The 12,463-nt window shown below is 37.9% G+C and overlaps 1 protein-coding gene across 2 annotated transcripts in view; it reads left to right on the top strand.

Annotated features, from left to right (window-relative positions):
* Window positions 1-12,034, top strand: part of SNX9 (sorting nexin 9) — a 61,412-nt gene extending 49,378 nt beyond the window's left edge. For both annotated transcript variants that reach the window (XM_058021496.1, XM_058021495.1), the window contains exons 14-18: window positions 4,566-4,642; window positions 5,593-5,682; window positions 7,047-7,161; window positions 8,580-8,671; window positions 9,984-12,034. In XM_058021496.1, coding sequence (XP_057877479.1) covers window positions 4,566-4,642; window positions 5,593-5,682; window positions 7,047-7,161; window positions 8,580-8,671; window positions 9,984-10,031 — 422 coding nt within the window. In that variant the 3' untranslated portion in view covers window positions 10,032-12,034. The remainder of the gene's footprint in view (window positions 1-4,565; window positions 4,643-5,592; window positions 5,683-7,046; window positions 7,162-8,579; window positions 8,672-9,983) is intronic.
* Window positions 12,035-12,463: the final 429 nt, after the last annotated feature.

Here is a 12,463-nt window from a genome sequence, read left to right as displayed (position 1 = left end):
CTATGAGGGAGGGAAAAGAAGGGCATCAATTGCTCAAAGTTTTCCTAAAATGTCATCTTTAGACCAAATTTAAAATATGTTAAGCTCTACTGATGTTTTCCAGACAACTGGAAAATATTTCCTCATAGGTAGAGGATGCCTGTTGAGTCAGTTTTCCCTGAGATTCTCCTTTCAAAGGTGTTTGAGGTTTTGGTTTTTTTTCTTTTTATACTTGATAGCAAAATTACTGTGTTCTAAAATCTTAAATGCTATAGCATAGAAGCTTCCTGAAATGTTTCCTTAGAAACAATCTTAGAAATTTTAGTTGACCAGTACTTACTCATCTATATCTTGCTTTATAATCTTAAAGCATTTTGCCCCATAAATGATGTACTAAAATGCAACCACCTGAAACACAGATTATTCTCTGCTGCTGGAAGTATTGGAAACAGGCATTGTGCCAATAGCTTTTTCTCATCTGTGTCCTGTACTGCAACAGGATGACTGCTTAGTTAGAATTGAACATAGCATATTGCTTCAAAGTCACTTTTGGATGTGAGAATGAAATAGGGGATTTGCATGGTTATGTATTCTTAGCATGGGTTAGAAAACTGTAAATCCTGCCTGGATAAAATCCGTAGCAAGAAGTCTTGAGAGAGAACTGAAAATTGCATGCGTTCTAGCACATTCTTTTGCAGGGTAAAGGGAAAACTGTATGTCATAAAGCTAGGATACAAAATTGCAGATCAGCCTTAGAAAAGAAAGCTTTGATTTGATTTCCAGCGTCTTTGATTAGTATGAAAAAATTGATCCCACGATAGTTTGGGAACAAGGCAAGCATGTCTGTCTTTGCTTTTTGTCCAGTCATAGCTGGTTGCACCTGTATCTTGTTGAGAAAAGTACCCTTCCTATGGATGCCTTTGCCTTGATTCCATTTTTTGCTTTTTTCAATAACTTGTACCCTTGTATTGTTTCCAAATTAATAATATATGGGATTCTTTGCTTTTTAATTTGAGTTCCCAAGAAGAGAGAGCAAGTAAGATGTAGATGTGGCTTTAAATGGCTTTGTCACTGCTTCTCTCACTCTGTCCTGCCTGCTGCTCATATATGGATTCACCTGATCATTCCATCAGGTCTGGGTCTATGGATTAAGCAGAGTCTGCAAGAGATGTAAGCACATGGATTTAAACTGATAGGGCACAGCTTTCCAGGTGTCAGTATATAAAAGAGGGAACATTGCTTCCAATGAAGAAATAGTAGCTAAGCTGAGTATTCTGTATGATTTTTCTGGACTGTCAGTAAAGAGGAATGGCTCATTCAGCCATGCTTAAGGACACGCAATTCAGTTTCTGTTGGGAGCTGAATCTCTTCATCCTTTGCTTTTTTTTCATTTGGTTGGGTTGGTTTTTTAGATTTCTTGTAATACTAGTGTTCTGAAAGTTTAAGCATATAGGCCACTGATGATTGCAATGACAGAATTGATGACAGAAACATTTCTAGATACTGGTAGCTGACTTCTGACATACTGCATTTACTGTTAGTTGTTCATTTGCATAGTCAGGATGAGATGTATCTATTGCCTGTACCACTTTCATCAGTGATGCCTTGCTCTGCAAAGCTTCATGTGTAGTGATGTCTTCTGCCTTCTCTTCTAATTTCCAGCCTAAAATATTCAAGATTGCACCAGCCAAGATACACTTGTTAATCTGACTCTAGCTCTTTTTCTCGTGCCACAGAATGAGCCTTATCTATTTATTGTCAGCCCCAGTGTGTTAGGGATCTGTCCCCAGTATTTGCAGAGGCAAGGGTACCTTTAAAACTCTTAAGGACACACTGAGAGGTTCTGATTTGGCTACGGGCTTATGTACTGCCCAGTTGGTTCCAAGAATGTGCACTTTGCAAGCATGATCCAGGTCCAAAAATGCATATTGGACAGTACCAGAACATGCCTGGAAGTGTCCTGCAGCCTGGCAATGTGTTGCCTATGCTACTGTGTCACAGGATACTGTAAAGTTAACACAGCCTTAAATAGCATGGCTTCTCTTTTGCGGCACCAAATCTGGAGGAGTCTTTCTCCTATATTAAGAAAATGTGAATGACTGGTATGCCATTCAACCATAGTAAACTCTCCTAATCCTACCTCACCCCTCAGGAATTCTGTTAGGCAGTTACACACAAGTTTCACTATGCTGTCAGCTAGCAACAGGCAAATCCTGCTTTACAAGCTGCTTATGTGCTGAACTTATCAGGTTGAGGTATACTTATCAAGAAAAGCTTTGCTGCATTTGCTGCTAGTGAATCAAATTTTGTGATTTTTCCTACTGAATTATATTAAAATGTACTTTGAAAGAAAAGAAAACAAAAATACTTCTTGACAGAAAAAATTGTCTGTCCCAGTCAAGACTTGGAGTATTAGTTCCTCCAATGTGTCTGGTGTATTCCTTCTGAAATGATTATCACTGGCATTTACCAAGCACTTGAACTGCTAAGAGATGTTCTATGAAACATCTCCAAAAGGCTCCTCATAGTTTTACGTCTTTCTTAATCTCCTTGTGACAGTATGAAGACTGTAAATCAATGAAAATACCTGTTCCTTCATGTGGTTGGGTTGAAATATCTGTGGAATATTAATTCCATTGTAATGCTGTTTTTACAGCTACCTTGAGCCAATGCTTTTAGGCCCCCTGTGTTTCTTCTGGGGATATATTTACTCAACACTAAACATAATTTTGTTATAAATGTTAGCAACATGTGGGGCTTTCTGCTACTCCACTGATTAATGGACCCCTGACATCCTCATGTATCCTTGCACTGGGACCCAACTCAGCTTTCACAGACTGAGTTAAGAAGGCAATTCCCAGATTTGCATTGGTTCAGAAGCTGAGAATGCTAAAAATTAAAGATGATTGCTTTTGGGAGGGTTTGTCTGGATCCTTTGAAGCTCTGATCTATGAAGGTTCCTTGAGTGAGTACAAAAGGGGAGGATTTTGTTGTTCAACTTAAATATACATACATACTCTTCCTCTTTTTTTTTTTTTTTTTTTGTCAGATATGGAAAGTTACCATATTTCATGGCATTATAAAATGAACAGCAAACATCTAGACTAATGTGGCTTCTAACTCTGAAGCCACACCTTGTTTTATCCCAAAATCTAGGAGTCAGTTGCCTAAGCAGCACTTACTTCAACGTTACTTCTGAGCACACAAAAGAATTCTGAAATACTGAAAATACTTAAGCCTTAAGCCTGAAATAATAAAATTAATCACCTTCCAATTTTTTTTATTGTTTTACAAAAAGGTGAAGATATGTAATGAATTGTGTACCTCTTGAGTCTCACAATGGGAATTAGTCTTGGTGGCTTTTTTTAATTTTATCCTAACAGGCCCAAATAGGAGAAAAATAATTATTTGTTTAGCAGTGTTTGTGTTACTGGACTGATTAGTTCTTAGGATTGGTCACTTTGCCTCACAGCTTTTTGACTTTATGAAAACAATCTAATGGAAAGTAGGAATCGATTGATAGAACTGAAGCAACATTCAGTCATTACCTTGTTTCCTTAAGGAGATGCTAAAATGCAGATTAGACCATATGTTGTAGTAAAACAAGATACTTTAATGCTCAGATTATTCATTAATGAAATCTATATTTTTCAATTAAGTCACTGATTAATATCTGTAGAATAAAATCAAAAAGTTCATAAAAGACTAACCACTGCCTAATATCAAGTCATGTCTGAAAGTATAAGAAAACTTTTTTTCTTAAACTGAAGTTTGATGTCTGCAAACTATACCTTCGCCTTTCTACTCTTTACCTCAATTTGCTTTCTGTACTGTTGACTACGTGCTTTGGACAAGCTAACATGGATGGGAAGGTGAAGTTGCATGAAACATACAAGAATGTAAGGCTTGTTTCCATCTTTGTCCCACGTAGCCTGTCCTGTTAGTAATACAATGTTATGAGTGCTTGTGCTGTTGTCTAGCTTAGGATTTATGGTGATGTTTGTATTGTTAAGCATAGATTGTAGGGTCCTTTGATCTGTTTCATATGAAGATGAAAGTTAGAAACTCACTCTGAAAACCAGTGATTTTTAGAGAGCTTGAAAATATTGTCTAAGAGTTCCCTAAAAGATCAGAAGTCTTGTTGTCCAGGAAAAAAGTTACTTGAGCCTCCTTTTGCTTCTCTGACCGTTGAACAGTTATGGTCCAGGACTGTCAGAGAGCTCAGGGGTAGTAGCACATCAGCTTTGTCAGTCCATCTTTTGGAACCCTCCTCATTCTTCCATCCTTTCCATCCTGGTAGACCTCCTGTTGCCCCATGTGGAGGAATACCTGTGTATTTAAACTGCATAAAATAATTAAATGTGGAAGTAAGTAGTGCTAGTACTGTGGTAGAACGTTAATTTTCTACAAGATCGTTAGTTTTCCTCCTTTAATGTTTTCAAAAATTCTTTATTTCTGCTGGTTATAAAAGGATGGCTAGCCATTTATTATTGTAAATAGGCTATTTTATAAATTTGCCTTGAATCAAGGCAAGTTTCTTGTTGTAACTGACCTACTGTAATTTGAACACTGATGTTTACTTCTAGGAGAATCTGATCTCAACGGAGCAATAACAGAAGCAGGAAAAACTTATGAAGAAATTGCCAGTCTTGTAGCAGATCAGGTAGGAGTATTACAATGCAATGGCATATTGTGTACAAACATATCACCTGTTTAGATTTCTTCTGACTTTTCTTTTTTCCTCTTTGATTAAAACATAGCTGCTAGTGCTATAGACCAATTAAATCGCTATTAACACTTTTAAATGCATTATCATCTTCTTTTCTACTCTGTGTCAGGTCAGGGGGAATGTGATGAGAGGGCATTTCTGTTGGTCAGAAAGCCCACATTCTGGTTTCTTAAATACTAAAATGATTGTTTGGTCTTTAAATGTGTTCATTTTTTGTTGTCTGTGAACTGTTTTCATTACTGATACAAAAGAATGGTATTTAATCAAGGACAGAGTTTCTGCCTTCCCTCTGCATTCCCCAAATGTCTACAGGATCCAGATTTTGCTGTTGCTCCATACCTGTGTACGGAACCTGCTCCATTGCCTTTACATGCAGTTGCCTGCTTCAGTAAAAATCTGGCTTAAATAAACCTTGATTGGTATTCAAGACATACATTGATGTTTAGCATGTTATGCTTAAAGTCTCCAAAATGCAGATCCTCTTTGTCTCAAGGCTGAGTCTGAAATTTCTTAAGACACCTTTCCACTTTGACACCTAAGGAGAAGCACCTGTGCATGTACATATTTGTATATGTAATGAGAGACTGCACTGGAAACTCTTCTTGGGTGAAAAGGCAAAACCCCATCACTTCATGAGCTAGTGTTGAAAGAACAGAGGCATCTGCACAATTATGCTCAGTGCCTTACTCTAAAAAGCTTATCTTTTTTAAAAAACCTTTTTCATATATTAAAAACTTGCATAAACAATTAATATTTTGGTTTGGTTTTTCTTGATTGTTTCATTCCCTTTTTTCCCCTTTGCCCTCTCTTGGCATCATAGTTTCCTTTCTATGATGTTAATTTGCCACAGATACTTTTACTTACATGTATGCTTTGTTTATTAGCCAAAGAAAGATCTTCACTTTTTGATGGAAACAAATCATGAATATAAGGGATTTCTTGGTTGCTTCCCTGACATCATAGCAGCTCATAAGGTATGTGATGAGCCTTTCTTTTTAAGGGCTGGGCAGTGGGGACACAAGCAAAAGGGGTGGTATGGTACCTTGCATTTGTGCAGCAGCCTGGCCCCTGCTGCTGAAACACTGGAAGTTTCTGTGAAACTGGCGTGTTGATTTTTAAAATAAGAAGTACTTAGAGGGAAGGAAAACTAGAATTTCTCTCAATAATATCATGACTTTCTGCCATAATAGAGCATGATTTTCTTCAAGTTGACTTCATGTCCCAGTGGGATGAATAGCAGTAGTGTAAATTTGTAATATTTGAGCCTTATGTGATAGTTGATAATAAAACCATATGAGTATTGTAGGAAAACTTGTGTACACTTGTGTGGCTGGCTTGGTGATATGTGATAAATAATCATGCACTGCATTGAAGTTTCTTTAATATCAAAACCCAGAGATCAGAGCTAAGCTCTAACATTTCTGGGGGGAAAAAAACCAAACAAAATACCAGCAACAAAACCCAACCATTTTGTTCTCTGTAATACAAAAGCCACGGTGTACAGTTTTGGATACTCTGTTTTGTTTTAGAGTTTTCCTTATGGTCTGCTGCAATATATTTAAGGAAACTAAATATTGTGAAGTATTAAAACAAGTGCACAAATATGTGAGGTTGGGGGTTTTTCTTGATCACTTGAAGTGTTAAATGTATAGAACAAGAACATAAGAATATACTTCTAAGAGCAACAAAGAAAAGCATATCAGATAAATGTATTCTTTTTTCAGGACGTTTGCAGTCCTTCATCCCACAGAATCATTGGGGGGAAATACCATAAAAGGAGAAGAAATGTTTTTAAAACTTGAAACATAAACCTACTGCCAAGAGATATGTAAATAGATTCTCTTGCATGTTGTTTGACACAAATACATTGTGTAGGGGAGGCATATGTTTTTGTGACTCGAGAATTTTCCTGAATCAATGGCTATACATTGCATTGAGTTGTAGTCTCTTGAAAAACAGTGTTATGTTGCCTTCTCTTGTAAAATGTGCGAAGATGGTTCTACAAGCTTTTGGATGTCAGTTACCTTGGTAATCTGTAATTTGAAACTTGGTCCATTTGTCCTTTTTGTATATATTCTTGTGCATTACTGCCTGTACCAAACTCAATTTGCTGATGAGTCTGATCATGCCTATGCTGGAAGTCACTTTTTGCAAGGACTCTTGGGATCAATAAAGTGAAATAACAAACTTTGGATGAAAATGTGAGAAGGCAGAATCGATCATTTTGTGTACGTGTGTACTGAATGCAAACTCAAAATGTAGCTAGTGGCATTTTAGATTACTATGAACACCCGTAAGTTGACTACTCTTTGAACCTTTCTGCATTTGGTTTCTCCAGGGAGCAATAGAACGAGTGAAGGAAAGTGACAAGTTAGTTGCAACCAGTAAAATAACACCGCAAGACAAACAGAACATGGTGAAACGTGTGAGCACCATGGCTTATGCACTACAAGGTAAACCAAATTTTGAGCTAAATGGCAGTATTGTAGACCTCTGAAAGACTTCTGTTAAGCAGCATACTTTGAAAGAAAATCTTTTGCAACCAGGAATAAAACCAGGGCATGGGTTATTTGTGGGGGCGTTTTTTGTGACCTGCTTAGATTTTTCTAAATTGTAGTTATTTTGTCTCTCCCTTTTTTTTTTTTATATCACATTGCTATTGCAAAAGACACATATTTTGAAAATGCAATTAAAAAACCCCAAAACAACTTCCCCAGGCTGATTCTTTGATTTGAAAGTAATGTCTCAAATTAAAAGCATGTACTCTGGTGCAAGAAGCAGGTCATCATTAGCAGAAGTGTTTTTCTGACTTTTAGTTTAGTCAGACATAATTCATCTCCCACCTGAGATTCATGTTCTTTTGGATAAGATCTTTATTTCCTGGATGTTTTTTGAATGATCTTTTTCCTCTTTAGGTTAGAGGTGTTGTAAATATAAGGTGCAGCACACTGCACTAGAAAAACTGGGGATGTGAGTAGTCAGGGCTCAATCCTGCAGGATATCAAGCCATTAAGTGTATCCTGTTACTGACTTCAATGAGATTACTCATTACTGAGGGGGTTGCATCATTTTTAGATGATTTAAAGCCAAGAGTACTCGATATATTACGTGATGAAGTCAGAGCAGCACACAAAATTGATTTTAAAAACAACCTCATCTCCTAAGAAAACTCCTCATCTCCTTCCTCTTAGTCACAGTGACGCAAGAGGATTGTGTTTTATGTGTGATGATTGTGGAAGAGACCTCTAGGATGACTTTTACAATGTAGCATATTTCTTCTCCTTCCATTGATATCCCAAAATATATTTTAAAACTTCTTTCAGCCATAAGCTGTGATCTGAGATGTAGAAATTGATGAAAGGTGTTACAGATTCAGTAATGCTGTTTCTCAGGTATCTATTGAAACAGCATAAGTCTAGAAGGAGTCACACACTACTGGTAGTATCTTTTTTGTTGAGTTAAGTATTTACTGTAAGCTGTTGGCTTACAATTTGATATCTATACCCTTGGAAATCTGAATGTCCAAGCCAAAATTTTGTTGGAAAGCCTTCAGGAAGGAACAGTTAGAAGGAAGTCCTGCTTGTATTTTTTATTGAATCTTTGTACACCTGAGTATTGTAATACAAGAGTCTGGCTTTGTCCAGGAAGCACTCAGGTTGGTGTGTAATTGACCCCCTACCATCTGACAAACAATTCCACTACAACTTGAGTGCTGCAAGCAGAACAGGTTGTGGAAGCATGAGAACAGTCCTCCCCTGCTGGCAGGGCTGGACACTGAGCTTGCTGCAGAGTAACTAACTTGAACTGAGTGAAACTGTTCCTAATTATAAATGCTTCTGTTAAATAATTTGTCTCCTGGGTGTGCTTGCAGCTGAGATGAATCACTTCCACAGTAACCGGATCTATGACTACAACAGCGTCATTCGTCTCTATCTGGAGCAGCAGGCGCAGTTCTACGAAACGGTAAGGACAGGGCTTCAGCACTGCTGGCCTGGCATGTACTGTGCTGCTGCTTTATAGGAAATGCAGCCTTTAATCCATGCTCCCACAGAGCACATATTTGAAGAATTGTACAAAAAATTGTAAAAGGCATTGTAAAAAAACCCGAGAACTGAAAGAATGAGTTAAAATATTTTCCTATAGATACTGTCTTATGTACATGATTGTTACAATTAACCCAGGAGAACTAAGAACCACTGTTCAGAAACCACATTGTTGATAGCTTGACTTTTTTCTTCCCCCCAATGCCAGTACTAGGGTTACAAAGAATTTTTGTTCTCTGATGTGTAGTAAGCAAGGCCTGCTTACAGGCCTTCTGCTGCACTGAACAGAACAATAAAACATTTCAACAAAACTTTCCTCCCATAGGATGACAGTGAGAAGGGAAGCTTTTGTGATTTAAAGCCTGATATAGACAAGTGTGGAGCAGGAGGGACAGGAAAGTTTTAGGTGACATTAAATATTTTCAATCTGAGCACTCTCTTACCACTGTAGTTCTCATTTGACAGTGTTCTAATGCATGTATCCTTTGTGATTTTTAAAAAATAAACCAAGAACAAGCTTTCTAATGTGATATGCTGATAAAACATTTGAGTTTGAATGTGCTGCAGCCTGACTTCTATCACTAAAAGGAGTCTCATGAGTAACTGGTGCCCCTTCACAGCCATAAAAGTTGCCAGTGGACTTCAAAGGTATCTTCAGTGGGTGACAACTGTAGGTCCCCCATCAGGTCACTTTGCTTACTTTCCTTGAAACATCTGGTGGGGTTAGGCTTAGGTTGCCCCTTACCATCATTCAGCCTCTTGTCCAGTCTATTTCAATCCTGGTTGCAGCCTCACCAGTTTTCTTCTACCAATGCTCTCTCCCTCAGTATATGTTCATGTGTGGGGTCATGGCTACCATGAGAACTGTGGGGAGTGCACAGGAGCTCTGTTTTGATGTTTCAGCCTTGCTTCAGCAGGGAAGTGGGTTTCCTGGAAAATCTGGCTGTGTTCCTGTAGCTCTCTGGTGCGGTGCAGTGCAGTGCTAGACAGGCAGAGTAACAGCCCTGCCTACAATGCTTTCTCCAACACAACTGGAGAAGTGAAAGTACCAAATTAACAAGGCAGAAAGTGTATGTAATGGAATGTTTTGAGAGTCCTGCATACACAAAACCTGCAGTAATGCCTGCAGTTTTTCATCACATGAGGGAACACCTAATTTCTTAGCCTGCAATCATATTCCTGCACAGTGTAAAGCAACTACGTATTAAATATCTTCTGTTTCTTTGTTTCAGATTGCACAGAAGCTGAGGCAGGCACTCAGCCGCTTTCCTGTGATGTAGAGAGTAAGGAGTATTCAACAATACAGAACAACTCCAAAGTGCTTTTCTGATGTGGGGGCAATGCTAATAAAAACTTGTTAGCCTTTGCAAAAAAAAAAATCCTACAAAACCCCAAACCAACAAGAATCAGTTGTTAAAAAGTATTATTTCAAATTTTACTTTATCAGCCTAAATCATACAGTAAGGCTCTCCTGTCTTGAAAGCTCTCCCATTTATATCATTATTTAAATAAAAACAGGTGGGTAATGCTGTCACTTATAGGGATCTAAATTATCAAACCGATATGTTGCCATGGACTTCACGAAGACTTGTCTATCAGATGTTATTCCAAAAACTCTGCATCAACACCAGAGTTACACATTTGTAGTTTTTTTTTTAATGGGAAAACAGACAAACTTAAGAAAATTACCTAATACTCATTATATTCAGTTGAGCTCTCCAGCAATTCAGTAACCAGGAGGAATTATATTCATATATGTTCCTGGCACATGTTTGTGATATCTCCTGAATGAATGCTTTGTTCTTAAGTTTTGCTTCCCATATGCAGCCATGGCATCCTGCTCCCAGTATGACTTCTGGTAAATATAAATCATTCTTCCCTCTCTTCTTTTTCCTTCTAACTAAATCTTGTTCTTGTGGCACACCACCTCAGAGCTTATGTCAGGCTCACTTTTTCACTATGCACTGTGTAAGAAGACAAAGTACAAACAAGGAACGAGCCATTCAGGAAAGTGTGAAAAACAGTTTTCCATACCAGCACTTTGACACCCCCAATGTTATGCCATAAGGCACTGGTGTTTCTCAGTGCTGTACAGGGCCAGCTTCCCCTCTGACAGTTTGTAGTGTTTCAGCAGAGGGGACAGTGCCACATCTAACCCCAACTAGTAGACATCCCCAAATTCCAGCTAAGCTCAGGTCTTCGTGTAGTAGTATGGTGTGCTGTTGGTTCAGGTGAACTTTTTGTTGCCTTCTAATGCAAAATCAGAGGTGACAAAAGTACTGAATAACATCATTAGTTATTACACAAACTGTTCTTTGATCATCAGCTTTTATCAAGTGACTCAGTATCCTCTTCCATACTACTGAAATACCATTTGAGGCCTTGGCTTTTCACAGAATCAAACCAAAAAAAGCCACCACTACTGTGTTCAGAATGGGCACCAAGTACAGTAATTAATTTCTTGCCATAGGCAAGCAGGAAAGCCAAAACACAGTTTCTACTAAGATGTGCCTAGAAAATAAATAATTTAGTTTAAAAAAAAACCAACTAAAAAGGCATTTTACCAATAAGCCATTCTAAGTGACGGGTACATTCTGCCAGTTCAATAGTTGCCTTACTCTGTTTTGCATTGGTGTTACTTTTCTGTGCTAGAAGGAAAATCTGGGTCTGCCTGAATAACCTGAAACCAAACCAAGCCAGACTAGGCCTAAGTCTAGATGCTTCTTAGTGTCACGAGTTTTGTTCACCTTTTATAAGCCTTGTCTTTTTCTCCTCCCATTTTAGTTTGCTTCCAAAATTCCATAGAGCAGTGTTGTTTGATACAGCCATTTAAATATGTACAAATTGTAAAGAATGTGTATAAATGTTTTACACCAAATGTAAGATCTGCTTGCATGTAGAAGCAGCTTATATAATAAATTGTTACAATGTGTACAGTAAATTCTGAAATCACTTTTTCAAGCCAGCATTTTTTTAGCATTTGTATATTCACTTTTTGGTAATGAAATCTCTTTGTAACAGACTCTTCATTTGGGAGGGGGAAGGGGGTTCTTTTTACCAATCCTTAAATAGTTCCATATGCACTAAAGTTGAAAGCTCTTTATCTTGAATAGATTGTTTTGGAATCTTAAGTGTAAGCTCTGCATTCCCAGTGCAGGGAAGCTATGACAGTAGCAACTGTGTCAGATGCAACATTTTGGCAAAAAAAAAAGAAGAAAAACTGTTTAAAGATTTCTAGTAAAATGAAGTTAAACTGATAATAAATATTTATGTATATCCACCAGACTATTTTATCTTTTTTTTTTAAACCATCATGTTGGTTTTTACCAGGGTGAATGTAGTACGAGGCAAATCCTCCCTGTAGCTTTTTACCAGCTTACACATGGGCCAGCTGAGGAATGAGGAAGCATCCGTGTGTGTTCCATAAAGCAGGCATCCCAACTGGACGGTATAATAGTGCTAGTGACTGCAAACCAGCAAAGGCTACACATATGCTGGAAGCTTTCTTTATTCAGGTCAGTGCAGCTCGTGGCTGATGGAACCCTCCTGACTGCAAATAAGTAGTAGAGCACAGTGCTACTGTGTGTTCCTGGCTTTGTGTCAGCATGGTGTTGACCCAGAATAGAAATTTGATTGTCTTTGATATTTGTTTTTTAAATTAGACATGAATAGTGGCAGAGTTTAATTGTATGAGTTGGGGGTAACAGAGAAT

This window comes from Melospiza georgiana, chromosome 3, assembly GCF_028018845.1.
Source record: "Melospiza georgiana isolate bMelGeo1 chromosome 3, bMelGeo1.pri, whole genome shotgun sequence".
Lineage (NCBI taxonomy): Eukaryota > Metazoa > Chordata > Aves > Passeriformes > Passerellidae > Melospiza > Melospiza georgiana.
The sequence above is the reverse complement of the archived record's forward strand: the minus strand, read 5'-3'. Positions and strand labels throughout refer to the sequence as shown.